The sequence below is a fragment of the Falco punctatus genome (assembly GCF_963210335.1).
Source record: "Falco punctatus genome assembly, chromosome: 1".
In the NCBI taxonomy this organism is placed as follows: domain Eukaryota; kingdom Metazoa; phylum Chordata; class Aves; order Falconiformes; family Falconidae; genus Falco; species Falco punctatus.
Window position 1 is genome coordinate 26,583,006 of NC_137580.1, and position 15,422 is coordinate 26,598,427.

Sequence of the window (15,422 nt, forward strand, 5' to 3'; positions counted from 1 at the left end):
GACAAAACAACTCGTTTCCTTTGGCATCATTGCAAATGATCTACACTAACTCAAGAAAACCCAAGAAAACTGACCACTGACTATACCTTAAAAAGCAGTAAGTATAAAGACTAAGCAAATGCATTTAGTATTGCACTGATATGAGTTCAAAGTATTTACCGTCTGTGCCCCGGAGTATTTTAAGTTTGGAAACATCAGACAGAGCAGTACGGGGAACATCCCTGAACTAGCTAGGTCTCTACACCCCTGTTTTCTGGTTCTGTTCCCCTAACACTATGCTCCAGATATTTAACAGATACACTGATGTTCCCGATTTCCTCTAGTATGTTTTATAAAACAGACTGTCTATGAAGCGTGAAACTATTTCAACTTGTACTTCATAGCTACAGAAAAACCCCAGACAGACATATATTTCCCCACCCCGCTAATCCACAGTTTAGGAGAAAAGAGTGTCATGGAAAAGATGACTTATACAGTACTCCATTATCCACAACCCCCACACTCTCTAGTCTGAGGATTTCTCTGAACTTCCTTGTCAGATATACTCTCAAAAGTTAGCATCATATTCAAAAAGACATTACAGCTCTCTTTAAATAGATGTACTAGTGTTTGAAGTTGCAAAACTAATAATTTTCAAGCTTTTGCACTCAGGAGGAAACGTCATTTTAATACGAATAAGACGACTGACTGTATGTACAAGCCAAGATAAGATTTCAGTTCTTGTTTATCAGAAACATCAATCCAAAAGAAAGCTAGATTGAGAACACACTTCTACTTCTATGTGCATTTGAAGTATGTACAGTGAAAACACCAACACAGCCTCCATGTGTCAACTAGAGAAAAATGCAAGCAAGGATGAATTTTGAAGTACCTGGTAAACAATCCTTAAATCGAAGCCCAAAATAAAGCTAGAAAACCGCTGCAAAAAACAGCTGATTGCATCATATCAAGTACTCAAAGAAAAAAAATTTTTAATTCTCAGTACACTAGAGTATCAGCTTTTTCTTCCTTCAAACCCAGTGAAATCATATTATCCAGAATGTACTGAAGAACATTTTACATCTATTTAAGACAAAAAAAAAGGAAAGAAAACCAGCTCCATCTTTTTGTGCTATATCGAGGCATACTCTTTATAAGATTGTGTTGTGTAGAAAACATGATAGATGAAAATCATTACTGATAATTCAAAATATATTTTTTAAAAGGGGAGCCTAAACTACTGTAAATGGCACACATAATACCCACAGATGACGGAACATAATTTAGTGAGGATATTCAGCTGTATGATGTAAGGGAAAGGAGAATCAGGTTTCCCAATTAATAAGCTAGAAAGAAACCGGTTCTGAATAGGTCACCATTTGGAACTTTGGGTAAGTCTTGAAAATCTTTCAGGAAAAAAGTTACAAGAACAATCGAGTATTTCAATGGTGCTCTCTTCAGCGACCCTACCTAATATGTCTATTAAGTACAAGCATGCAAATATAGGTCAATCCACAGGCACATAGGATCCATGTTAAAAACAGTAAGATAGCTGTGATGAGTGGCACCAACAATTCTGATGATTAACACTCAAAAATGTTGCTTTCTGAATTACTAAATCAAAATCCTGAAGCAAGTTCCTGCTAGTCTTCGTCACACTGCTAAACACTAAAGTAGGCATGTTTTTCCCCCATTATCTTAGCTGAGCTCAAAGAATTTTTACAATATTTAGTAAGAAAAAAAATTAAAGTATTTCCCCTTTTTAAATTTACACAGATGTTTAATTAGCTTTATTTACAGAGCGTTTTTTTCAGTCTCCAATAGTGCCTAGACAGCATCATCAGGCAAGAATGCCAGTTTTAAAAGAGAATCTATATAGAATCCTAAAAATAACAGATGGTGATGCTCCTCCAGAAGGGGCAAGCTGGACTACTGAAGCAGCTCTCTCTACATGGCTCAGTTACTCAGGAGTAATTCTGTTGCAGTCTCTACATCCCATGATTTTGAAGACAAGGCCACTATTACTGCATTCTGCAATGAAAAAACAAAAGCAATGATTTTTTTCAGTGTGTGAACCTGCAGCTCTGAGAAGCGGCAAGAAAATTCACAGATTGATCAGAACACTAGTTTACCATTTGCTCAATTTTAACTAAGAAGTTATAGAAAAATTGTTTGCAAAAAGGCAGGGGTAGCTCACAAGATTTACTAATAACATAGTATTTTAAAACTCTGATCCTTAAAAATAATTAGCAAAACAGAATGATTAGACCTACAAAAGGTCACGGGCGTAGCAAGTCTTACTTTAGTATACTACTGACTCCTTGTATTTATATACATATACTTGCCCTGCCCCTACTGAAAAATATTGAGGTTATATATACTTACCCTATCAAAGCCCATAGCACAAAGGTTTTCTATTTTTTTGGTGTATTCTGGACTAGAAACTGGTGCTCCAGCATACACATGTGCCCAAAGTCGAGCTGTCTGTTTAAACATTTCTGGATTTTGTTTGTACTACACAAAAGAGAGAAGGGGGAGAAGGAGAAAGTTAAATCAACTCAGCAATCCAACCAAAAAGCAAGATGATGTGGCAGATTGCAATCCATCACTCTTTATACAGTATCTTCAACAGTGTTTCACACTGATCATGCTGCTATTTTTGAAATGAAATTTGGACGTAAGGATTACACATAGAGTAAACCTATGCAAGCGTTTGCCTTAATGCGTTTGCCTTTAAGTTAAATCACACACAATAGGTATTTTATGTGTACAATCAGGTACTGCTCTCAATTGCACTGATCAAAAGAAAATTAGCTATGTTTACCACAGCTACTGAAAATTTACATTCAGCATGGCAGAGCACAAATTACCCCTCTGTTAACATCTCCTGAATGTACATAACTGCATACTATTCTAATGTTTTTCTCTAATCGCTTGAAAATATGCCTGGTTTTATACACTTCAAGTAGGTCTACAGTTTCTCACTCAGGGCTGACATTTTACTACCAGGCTTCCTCCTGAGAATAAGGATATTGATAGTGTACATGACAAAAGAAGAGCTGAAAAACGGGTGAGCAGGTGCAAAAAGCTAAGAAGCTTCAACTCTTTCCATGCAAGCTATTATTTGCCAGAAAAAAAAAGACACACGGTACGTAAATATTATTTTGCACCAATCCCATCACGAACAAGTAACAGAACAGACCTTATCACAGAGAATTTTCAGCCTGCACCAAGAACTCAAAAGCCAAGAAAGCAGGTCACCTGCCATAAATTGCACTTAAGAAAAGCATGATGAGTTTCCCATTTTAGCAATTTTCATACATAGTATCAAGTTTTTTTCTATTTTTTTTTAAAAAGACTCTTCCCCTTAATCATTACACTTTTGAAAAACGTAGGTATTGTCATCTCTAGATATATAATAAATTTTAGCACTAAATAATAAGACAAGATATCAGGAAATCTATTATTCAAATATTTAGGTATACTTAAGGACAGAAACAGGGCTGATTATCAAAGCTTTTTATTAATACATGAAAACAACTATTAAGTCTATAAAGCACTGACAAAGTGAAAACAGTACTTTTTACCGTTGTACATTTCATTTTCTCTCTCCTACACACACAACTACACTGCACAGTGTGCTTTGTACACCTCCCACTAATTCTGCTCCAAATGAAGTAATTTGTACATTTACTACCTGTTTATTAATGGCATTAAAACAAACATGTGAGACAATTTATTGTTGGAAATAACTCTGTGTGTTCTAAATACAGCAGTCTGTAATAAATTTCTTTGGTTGTAATGACTAGAAAAGAGGAAGGAGTAAGTTAAGCATCAGTAGCATCCTGACACACTATATTCTACTCTTAAGAGATCTTCCCCCAGTTTTAGTTGTTTATTTTTTAAATATTTTTGAGAACACTGCTAAGCATAAAAAGCAACTACCTGAAGTGCAAGAATTAGTCATAACTGCATTTTATTCAGAACTAGGTGTCAGTGTTCTATAATTAAAACTCCTTTACTTAGGTACCCGTAAATATCTAGCTTCTCACTGAATTGAGAAAAGCCTAAAGGCACCTTTTACTGATGTCTCTCTGTTAGGAATCTGAGATAGTTGCTGGTTTTTTTTAAAGTACAGCAATTTTAACTAACTGAAGTAGTTTTGACACCAGACAGCTGGTGTCTGAAAATGCTGCCGTTACTCAAACAGGAACTCTCCCTGGGATTCAGCTCAAGAGCTTGTAGGACACTGCCATTTACCTGGACAGCTTAGTAGTCTAACACATAGCTTAGTAAACTAACATAATGAAAAATAAGTATGGAGGATAAACAAATTCACAAGGAATTTTTTTTTTTTTTGGTGGTGGTGGTGTTAAAACAAATCTAAACTAAGAAGGATGCCACCACCAAATAAAACACATATGAAGGAACTGGGTGCTTTCATGCAGGTATTTGCAGGGAACAGGAGAAACTGATTTCTCCCCACATCAGCCATGCCACAGTCCCACTGGTCACATACCCTCATGAAGTTCTTTGCCTGAGAAAAAACTCTTTCCAGCTCAAGCGCTCCTAGAGACTGTTATGATTCCCCCACAGAATTCTACCATCAGGGCTAGAAAGGGAAACGCTATTCTTGTTCTTTGTAAAAAGGGAAAAAGTGGTTTTGTTTAATAGCATGTGACAGCAAGGGCATGCATCTGGCAAGAAAAAACAGTGCAGGGACATGCCTGGTGGCCTTGCTGGCCTTTGCAACAATTCTCCCTGCACAGAGCAATTCAGTCTGACAGCACTGTTCAGGGACATTTGTTCAGAGCAGCCTTACAGTACTGCAGAATCCCACACGCAAGCCCTTCTGTACTTACTACTGACTATAGTAGTAACAAACAGCTCTCCTCCACCCAGTCCTGCAATGGGCTACCTCCGATTTCCGTGTTCCCCTCCAAATCCTAACAGGTTTGATAAACTGCTAACCTATCGTCCCACACAGATTTTTAGAGAGAAGGAGTACACACCGTGTTACCCTACCCTGAAGGGTCCTGACTTCCAGGATATATAGATGAAACGGATGCTGGAAGAACCTTATACTCGCTTTGTTCTGTTGCTACTAACAGCCTTACTAGCAGTCGATGGGGAAGCCAGGCCTTTACTCTCTCTCTCTCTCTCTCTCTCTCTCTCTCCCTGCACCCCTACCCCCCCTCAAGTACGAAGGAAAAGAACATGCCATACTTGGAATTTTGTTGAAAACTGTTGGACTATTAAGTTAAGTTATGGAATGACTGTTCCTGTCTTTCATCAACACTTTAAACAGCACCATGTCAGTCCTGGTATGGCATAAGACTCAACTGACATTGTATTACTTTTTACAGGTTATTGCTACTGTCTGAAAAGTAACGATCCCTGTGATTATAGAATTCTACTGATACCAATTCAACCAGTGACTAAAACAGTTATCTCAAGTACTTACAAAGGTAAAATACACAGGATGCTTCATTCAGAGAACAGGCAAAAGTAATTCACGTAAAGCCATTATTCATAAAATTTTGACATTAAACAAATACAGTGCTCAACAATATTCATATTAATCTGGAAGAGGAGTTACATCCCAAACCAAATCCAATGAACGCCATCAAATTAAAACTCATTTTAAACTAATACAACATTGCTTTTCTTACGCTAGAAGACTTAGATTTTAAGAGGCAAGTTGTACTGGAATTCATTTTACTATGCTGTTATCTCCTGACACTTCTGACAAGCTAAATAAGGAATAAAACTAACAAAATAAACCTCCTGACACTGAAAAATAACTGCTACTTCCTCTGGAATCCAAACAGTAAAGAGCACAAAACACTGTAGTAACTCACACTTAGTTGTAAAGGAATTTTCTAATAAATTCTTCAAAATCTTTATCTCCCCCAAGGTTTGGGACCTAATTTGAGTTAGCAAAGGTTACAGAAGTGTTACGAATTCACAGCCAACCGAGTATCTTACCTGGTTTGCCACTACTGCATCCTGTGGATCATCCGGTTCTGCAGCTGCCAACAACGCTTGCAGTGATAACAACACCGTCCTTAGAGTCATTGCTGCTGCCCTAAAACAAAAAATTTCAAAATGACTTTACCAAATCCCATGCCTGTACTCACCTTTGCTCCTGTACTAGTATCACAGAAGACACAAGAGTATGTGTACAGATTGTAAGTCTAAGAATAAACTGCTGCGGCTTATAGGTATTACAATACCACTCAATAGATATATTTAAATAGGGTTTTAAATGAGGATTTTCTTATTAACAACGCTTTTGGAGAATACAGTCCTTGACCTACACATTTGACCATGCCCACTGAACAGAATTAATTTCGTCTAAAAAAAATAATAAGAAGGCAATTCAAGTTGGTGTCATTCTTCCTTACTACCAGTAACAGCACCTTATGTAAGGTCTAGGTACTGAACTGGTAGCCCACGTGTGCTCCCTCTGCTGGCATTCTTCATAGCAAAATAGCATATACAGAAATAGCGACCTGTGTTTTAAATACTTGTAACAGATAAATAATTTTATATACTAGATATCTTCTGCATTGATCAGTTTTAATACGATTATTTTTTTCAACAAAATTCAACCATTTACATAGTGAATTACTGCTATAATAAAAGGGTTTGGCTATTACAGAATGTGCAGTTGAAAATATTATCTCAGCTTCCTCTCATTTCAACCTGACATGACTGTCAGAAGCAGGAAAACATCCTGTAGTCATGATGATGCTGTAAAGTCATTCTTTTGCCCCTGTGAAAGAACCCTGTTGAAGGTAGCGTAGTTCTAGAGTTGGAACTTCTAAAGTTCCAAGATCTCATAATTTATCTTGATTTCAGAAGTATACCTGAGTAAAAGACTTCAATAATATAATAAAAGTAGAGGTATGAAATTGTTATACACTGTAAATCTGGAAAGCTGTAACATTTTAAATACACAGATTAATTAGATTTTGACCATGAGTACTCTCTCTGATCTACCATTTCAGCAGGCACACACTGGAAACCAAATAAAGACCCCAGTGAATCTGTAGAAGTTCAGTATTTCAGTTGATTTGAACAAGTTCTGTAGCTCTTAATTGCTGTGGGGAAGGCGCAGACAGATGTTCAAGCCAAAACACAGAACTGCTTACTCTGCTTAAGTACTAGTAGAAAGGTAAGTGGGTAAATGTGACATCTTAGATTTGAGCAAAATGGTTATGGCACATGAAATGTCAGAGGAAAGTTGTGAAATGTAGGCATCCAGTTTCTTACAGACAAACCATTCAAGTTTCAGTCAACAGAAAATGGTTTCTTCTTTTCAGAAGACTGAAAGTAAACACAGGGAGTCTGTTAGAGTAGGTGGGGAACAGTTTGACCAGAACATCCAGATACAAAGGAAACAAGTTTGCAAGTCTATTCCCAGTTTCACATTTCAGAAATATATGTATTTTCCAGTAATTTATGTATTTTCTAGTACCAAGGCATTGTATTGAGATACTCCAGTACAGTATGCAGATGAACAAAGAATAGATGCTTGTAAAACGGAGGTACATCTGTGACATGTCAATATTATATTCCTAGATGCTTATTACATTTACAGCTTTCCTGCTATGCCACTAACTATTCAAATATGGCATTTCTTCCCTAATTGTTTCTAATTCTAGAAGATTTTTTCCTAGAAACTTTTTTTTTAGCTTGATAATCATCACTGAGTTTTAACAGTGCAGTGTTCTACATCAAAACGCAAGTGAGAAACATCCCAAGTGACAGAGATTTTAATTAGCACATATTGTCTCATTCCAAGTGCTACATCAGCTTCAAGTCCCTCAAGCTGAACTTTGGAGGCTTAAATCTTCAAAAAACCCTCATGCTTTTAGATCTGAATTCTACATATAATTCTCCTTTTCCAAACCTACTACTTAATAACTAAACTCCACCCTTGCACACCACCCCACCACACACCTCCCAAATTTCAGATTCTCTTCCAGTTAAATTTAAGTATTTCAGGTTCCAAGCCAAAGAATGTTTCTTTAAATCACAAAGCTGGGGATTAACTACTAAGATCGTATTTAATCAGATGAAGAACACCTAGTCCCTGAAACATACCCTCAGTTGTGTGATGACAGCCTGGTTAACACAGTAAACTCAAGAGTAATAAACATCTTGTTTTTCCACACCTAAATCACACGCACAAAAACTTCAGTGAAATAACATAGCAATATTTTTGCTTTACATGTACCTATGCTATTTTACTCTCGTAATTTCTGTTCTTTGCAATCCTTACTGGTTTATACAGTCTTGAAATTAATCTATTTAATGTATGCATTGATGACAGTTCACAGTGGTCTCTGCTAATACCAAATGAGTGTAATGCAACATGTTTACTATTTTGGCATTCAGGTGTCACAGAATGCTAAGTCTTTCAGGCATTACTATGCTCAAATGGATTTAACCCTTTTTATTTTTATGCAGTGAATTTGAGGAACTACCAGATCAACAATACACACTATAAAAGCTCAAGTATTTTTTCCCAGTTAAGGAATTCTATTATGCTATTTAGTGTAGTTTTAAAGATAGACTTAACACGAAATATCTATCAGCTATAACTAATACCACAATAACCTTCAAAAAATGCAAGCTGTTCTGAACCGTCTTTTACAGAAATCCTTCTACTTTAGAAACATCTGAAAACACTGCCATTATTTAAAGTAGAGAAGATGACAGGAAAGGGGTTGTGGCCCCTTGCATTGCTTTTACATGCAATTTACTTCCATTTATGCTGTATCTTCTAGGAGTGGAAAATATACCTTGGGGAGCAGAGGGCATTACTAAGGACCAAATTTGCCATGGATGTCTAGAACACAAGTTCTGTGCTGGCTCTAGCTGTCTCCGGCTTTCCAAGCTGCTAGGCCCTTTCAGCCCTGTTCATCTGTTATGTTTGTAGATTTTTATATATAGCATACTGAGACGTGAACTTCTGTTCTGACATTCCAATTTCAAAATGAGTAGTATAAATAAATAGCTCATCCATTTGGATATGCAGATGGCTATATGCTCAGAAAACTCAAAACTCCAAAATAATAAGGTTATAGACAAGACAAGTTTAGTTACATACGTAGAAAGGTTTAAAAATGTAGTTTACAACTTATTTTCAAGTCCCATGTCTCAAAGTGGCTTTCACATCTCATGCATAAAAAGACAAAGTCTTCACTGGACAAAAATATTTAAAGAAGTAAGCCCTCAAATCATAAAAGAAAACCTGTTACAGCTTCACCTGCTGTCAGTATTGACAAAAGGAAATTAAAGTTTGTGATTAATGGTAAAAAAATCTGACATATTTCATAAAACTATTGTATATTCATATAACATTTTCTACCTTTAGGACACCAATTAGTTTTCCACATCAAAGAAAGTAAGAAAGGCTTGTTATTTTCTAAGTAGCTTAGTCTTAAGTTTTCAGACATAAATGAAAATTCCCAGAAGAAACTGGAGGGACAGCTAAAAATAGATTCTCATTTCCCAAGTACCTTAAAAAGCTCTTCTTCCTTCCCATTACCTTATTTTGGGAGAACAAAGTGAATGGAGATGACTGCCCAGAACTACGTGTATAGACACTAGTAAGACAAGACATGTTCCTCATCAGCAAAAAGCAAAACCAATTCTCATCGCCAGTTTTGGAGGAGAATCTGGGCTGATAGTGACACAAAACTAAAAACCCAACACATACCCCCAGACAACATCGTCACAAGATGAGAAGAATGTGCTGGGGGGGGGGGGGGGGGGGGGGGAAGTGGAAGAGTTGTATTCTCCTTAAAATGAGCTTCCAGTGGAAAAATACATGCCTGTAACATTTTCTAGTGCTCCTCAAGGGTTTATTTTTTCTAGAATAGAATCCTGAAAAAAATAGATTTCCAGCTCTTCTCACATTTGAAGTTTATTTCTAGGTGTGGATTTATGTGCAACATCTCATGGAGTTCAACCAATCCCCTTTGGTAACCCAAGCTAGCTGCATGCTTGGGTTTTAGGTTTTTTCTCTCCTCCTTGCCAAAGGCAAGGTTTGGTTTCACTCCTGTCAGACTTCTGTCTAATCTGTTTTTAACTGGAGCCTCGCAAGTTTTTTTCTGAAAATCTATTTTAGTTGTTTCGCCATGCTGGATATTCTGCATACTAAAATGGCTTTCCAAACTTTCACTGCAGGTTGTATTTGCTTAGACCATCATTCTTTTTACTTTACTTTGGATTTTTCCTATGGTTCCCATCCTCCTTGGAATACAACAGTCAAAGTGAAGACACTACTCCAGTGGAAGCCTGACCAATCATAAATAAAAAGCAGACAGCTTGTATCATGAGTTTTGCAGGTAAAACTTTCTACATCCCAACACCCTATTTGCCTTGTATATGACAGCACAGGCCCCCGTTTTCTCCTAAAGTTTACAATAACCCTTGACTCCCACCCCCATTTCAAAACGCTGCCGCCTAGCCGCTATGCAGGCTTGCAAGTTTGACACCTACAAAATGGGAGGAAAGACCAGTAACATCTACCAGTGAGCTGCGGAGAGCTCACTACAGGGAAGCACTGTCCCTCTGAGAACTTCAAACTAGGAGCCTCCACCCAGAGATCCTATCCAAAACCAAGGCTTTCTATAGGCATTACATTTGTTAAACAGCAAGGGAAACCTGGACTGAACCAGAACAAAGAAAGCTGATAGATGTTTTATTCGCCTACACTTTTTTTTTTTTTTTTAAGGTAATATCCTGGGGCATTTCCATTAAAAAAAGAGCACCCCTAGTTTGGGTTAATATAGTGATAATATTAAAAAGCACAGCAAGCCAGCTGTACCCAGCATGCCTGAGGTAAGAAATCTCTTACCTTTCAACGAGCTGAAAGAGTCCTAAAGAAGATTATGAAACACTGCCAATTTTTCTTTTTCTTCTTCATATTTAAAGGCTAAGTGATTTTCCATTTAGCAAGTTTTTACTTATGTTCTGTACATGTCTATCTGGAAACAACCTTGCCGGTTACTCGGAGAGGTAACCCAGCAGAACAGCAGGAACAGCTGCAGCCAGCACATTGGTGCTCCACTCTGTCAACAAACATGGCTACTGAGAACAGTTTATTATTTAAATACAGTCTGCAATATTTATTCTATTTGTAAAATAACTAAGCTTGTTAATCCAAGAGAAAAGCTCTGGGAACTTGTACCAAAGGTTTATGGAATCTGGAAGAAGGGAGGAAAAGAATAAAGCCTTTGAGTGGAAGCCTGTTGTATAGTTACTATTTGCAGGAGAAATACAAGAATGGGCACCCATTAGGGAAAGAAAAATAATAATAGAATAGCTTTGACATAGTGCTGGGGTGGGGAAGACAGCCTACTCACTGAAGAGTTCCCTCAAACAATATTAATATTCTCTGCATTTTTCTCAAAGCTTTAAGGAAGTTCAGGCTCAAACACCCTGAACAAAAACCAGCAGGTTCAGATACCCAAGAAAATTTTATTACAACAAGCTGGCTGTTGCTTATTATATATATTATATATATTATATATATTATATATATATAAAATAGATATATCTATTAAAAATAATAATCTTTGCATCTCAACTAAAGCTGAAGCATGAATCCTCCAGTACAGCCAGTATGAAAAAGATATTCTTATTAATTTTTATTTTGACTGTGTCACAGTTTAAACCACAGCCTGCAACTAAATACCAAATGGTTGCATGCTCGCTCCCCTTGCTCTCCACCCCCTGCCCCAGTGGGGAGAAGAATCAGAAAAAGGTAAAACCTGTGGGTTAAGATAAGAACAGCTTAAAAACTGAAGTAAAGTAAGAAAGAATGAAAAAGGAGACAACAAAGAGACACAAATAAAACCCAAGAAAAACAAGTGATGCACAGTGCAATTGCTCACCACCCAGTGACCGATGGGTGCCAGTCCCCAAGCAGCGACCAGCAGCCCCCGGCCAACTCCCCCCACTTTATACCCCAAGCATGACATTCTATGGTATGGAGTATCCCTTTGGCTAGTTCGGGTCAGCTGTCCCGGCTCTGCTCCCTCCTGGCTTCTTGTGCATCTCCTCAGTGGCAGAGCGTGGGAAACTGAAAAGGCCTTGACTTAGGGTAAGCACTGCTCAGCGACAACTAAACCATCAGTGTATTATCAACATTATTCTCACACTAAATCCAAAACACAGCACTGTACCAGCTACTAGGAAGAAAATTAACTCTATCCCAACCAAAACCAGGACAGACTGTCAAAACCACAAGAGCCAAGAGTTTTTTGTAGCCATACACACAGACAAAACACAATCACTTCGCGATCACTGCTCAAGGGATTTATGCAGAACTGCTTTCAAGTAATTTAGTTCTCAGGTTTCAATGAACATCACTAGATATATTTTATATCCAAGTATAAAATTTTGAGACAGAATACGAACCTGGAAGATAAATACAGGCTACAGTAAGTGAAACCACATAACCAAAGTCATACCAGATCAGCATAAACAGTACAAATCCTACAAAATCATACTCCTATTTTAATTCAACCAGCAAACAGTAGCTGTTTTGCAAACAAACCAGCATAACAGGTGTTTACAAATCTAAACGTGACGAAAATCCACAGCTGCAAAGAGTTTCAGCATCAAGCATAGAGCATGGGGAGAAAGAATACCATTAGACTTATAAAAAAAAAAGAATCATTTAAAGGCATTACTTTGCAAACTGATAAAACCTCCTGCCAATATGCAGAACAATACCTTAAATATGCTCATTAAAATAGAAAATCATTATCATAGCATGGGTGAGTAGGAAAGGGACTTTTTTGTAAGCTGTACAAACACATTAAAATCTTTGTATTTGTATTCACCATATAAATGTGCATTTTATCAGTTTATTAACTCTAAGAAATCCCACTAAGTCCCACAGGCCCAAATTCTGCCCCTCAACTCCCACTGACCCCACTGAAAGACATAGATATGCATAGGAATTTAAGACTTACATTTGAACACAGCAACAAGAGCAGCATTATTCAGTTAAGAGCATTACAAGTCAATGAAGCGGCACTTCAGAAACAGAGCTTGTTACTAAAAGATTTGACAAGAGAGACTGTGAAGCTAAATACATTTTCTAAGAACACAGCCATTAGAATATTTCAGAATCGCATTTGCCCCATTTACCTTTCAATACCTGGTGAAATCCATCAAATATTAAATTATCCAGGTTGAGGGGGTGTTGCTTGGGTTCTTTGTTTGCTTTCTAATGAAGCTATCATTTTATTCAAACCATTGTCCAACCTACACATGCAGAAAACTTACACGGTCATGTGGGCATTTCTCAGTGTAAACAGCATATATGGAATAACAATAAACAAATTGTTTAAATAATATTAACCATTCATGTGGCTCAGGAAGTTTTAGGAAGCTACTCATAAAAAAATTCTTATCACAATACTGAAATTCTTCAAACAAGAAAGGATGGAGGTAGCCACAACAGTTTTCTCCAAAGGACCTGAAGCTTTGCAAGCACTTCAACAATGTCAAGTGATTTTCATTTACCATCCTACAATTGAAAAAAACCAAAACTTACCAAGAACACCACTAGAAAATGAAGGGATCACTACATTAATAATCATTTGAAAACGGGATTATATTGTACAGGAAGCCTCCCACCACCAGCAACAAATTCTGTGAAATTCTTTTCTTAGTGTTTCCAAATGAAGACAGTGTTTCAAAGGAAATGTTTAACAGTATATAAGTGGCATAATATTCATGCTCCCTGTGCCAGCTGGTTTAAATACACAGAAGGCAAGATCTTGTTCCAATACTCTTATTTTACATACAAATCTTGGTGAGAAAAGGTATTAACTTTTTTTTTTTTGTCAGGCAGAACCAAGACACAGATTTAAGTTATCTGTACAAGATCTAAATTTCAAAGACTACAAGAACACAAGTCAAATGTCCTCTCCTGTTCTTCCTTTCCAAATCTCAATTGTTTAAAAATAATTGAGTTTAGAGTACAATCTCCCAGGAAACCGTACTTGCACAGTTAAAGAGTCATTAATCTCCAGTAGAACTGTAGGGTAGTATGAATAACTAGGTGCAGGTACAAAAGTGCACTGGCTTTACTGATAAAAATCACACCACGTACCATGGCATGTATATTGAAAATTCTACTACCTGAAAGAATATCAAGTGCTCCAAGACTATAAGACAAAACATTCAGTTCCAGAAAAAGGCAACATCTTACAATTATTACGAAATTGTTTTAGTAATTTACACTATCCTGTGCCACATAATTTGCATAATCTTCTCACTCTGTAGAACATCAATACACTGGATGAGTCACCTTGCAAGACCTCAGCTCAAGCTTTCTGCCCTAGAGTTTCTCTTTCAAACCCAACTGATGTCTGCTTGGCCCATAGCAGTCTTGATGAAGTTGTTGAATTTACAAGCATTTGCAGCTCGTACAGATTAGATAGTGATATTATCTGGTGGGGAATTACAGTCCTATTCTTTTGGGGGAGACATGGAAGAAAATAACAAAGATTAATACCATGTCTATCATTATAATTGGTGCATAGGACCTTCAAACCACATGAAGTCAATCCTTGGAAAAACAAATGAACAATGACTTCAGCTGTTACAGTTTGGACATTTACAGGTCTATTCCACAGATTTTGGCTATTAAAACTTTTTCAGTAACAAGTAATCAAAAGACAGCAACTGACCAGCAACTAAAAGTCAAAAGATTTACAGAGGTGCAAATGATCAGTATTATCAGTGACAACCATGAGACAGAATCAGTACAGCCAGTCTCTTCTTCTCCCTTTTCTATTGCTGACCTGTTACCTTTTATACTCCCAGACTCACTTCACACATTGTTTTAGCTCTCTCAGAACTAATTTTTATTTGGAAGCAGAAGGCAAGAATGATAATGAAGATAAGCACTTGGGGTTTTTTCTGCTTACACCTCTGGAAGCTGAAAGGACAAAATTCAGAAGGCAATAAGTAGCATTTGTTAATGGAAAAGAACTAAATAAACAACAATAAAAAAATAACTCCTACAAAAACACCCAGAACAACAACAATGAAGTGTTTACCCAAACCCTAGTGTAAACATTTTTGGAAAAGCTCTCTATGCATATAATATCTACTCGGTACTTTCCAAAAATCACCACGCAATCGTTTCATTTGCGTCTTTTCAACTCAAAATACTATAGTGAAGTATTGTAAGCTTTAAGAACATCTCAAATAACAAATACAAAGCGAAAAAGCAACATAAGCTGTTGCTTCCTATCCAGGACACTGGTGTATTTGATTTTGCACATTTAAATCCATATGGAATCTTACCATTGATCTTTCAGAATATCCAAACAAATGGCCCCAGTGACTGAGCTAATATTAGGATGCCATATTTTGGTGATAAACCGCACCTACAAAAC

The 15,422-nt window shown here is 37.0% G+C and overlaps 1 protein-coding gene across 1 annotated transcript in view; it reads right to left on the bottom strand.

Annotated features, from left to right (window-relative positions):
• Positions 1 to 647: 647 nt before the first annotated feature.
• Positions 648 to 15,422, bottom strand: part of UBE2K (ubiquitin conjugating enzyme E2 K) — a 42,297-nt gene continuing 27,522 nt past the window's right edge. Inside the window, exons 4-7 of the mRNA XM_080409656.1 lie at positions 15,331 to 15,413; positions 5,968 to 6,067; positions 2,365 to 2,493; positions 648 to 2,010 (exon numbers count right to left, since the gene is read on the bottom strand). Coding sequence (XP_080265782.1) covers positions 1,936 to 2,010; positions 2,365 to 2,493; positions 5,968 to 6,067; positions 15,331 to 15,413 — 387 coding nt within the window. The 3' untranslated portion in view covers positions 648 to 1,935. The remainder of the gene's footprint in view (positions 2,011 to 2,364; positions 2,494 to 5,967; positions 6,068 to 15,330; positions 15,414 to 15,422) is intronic.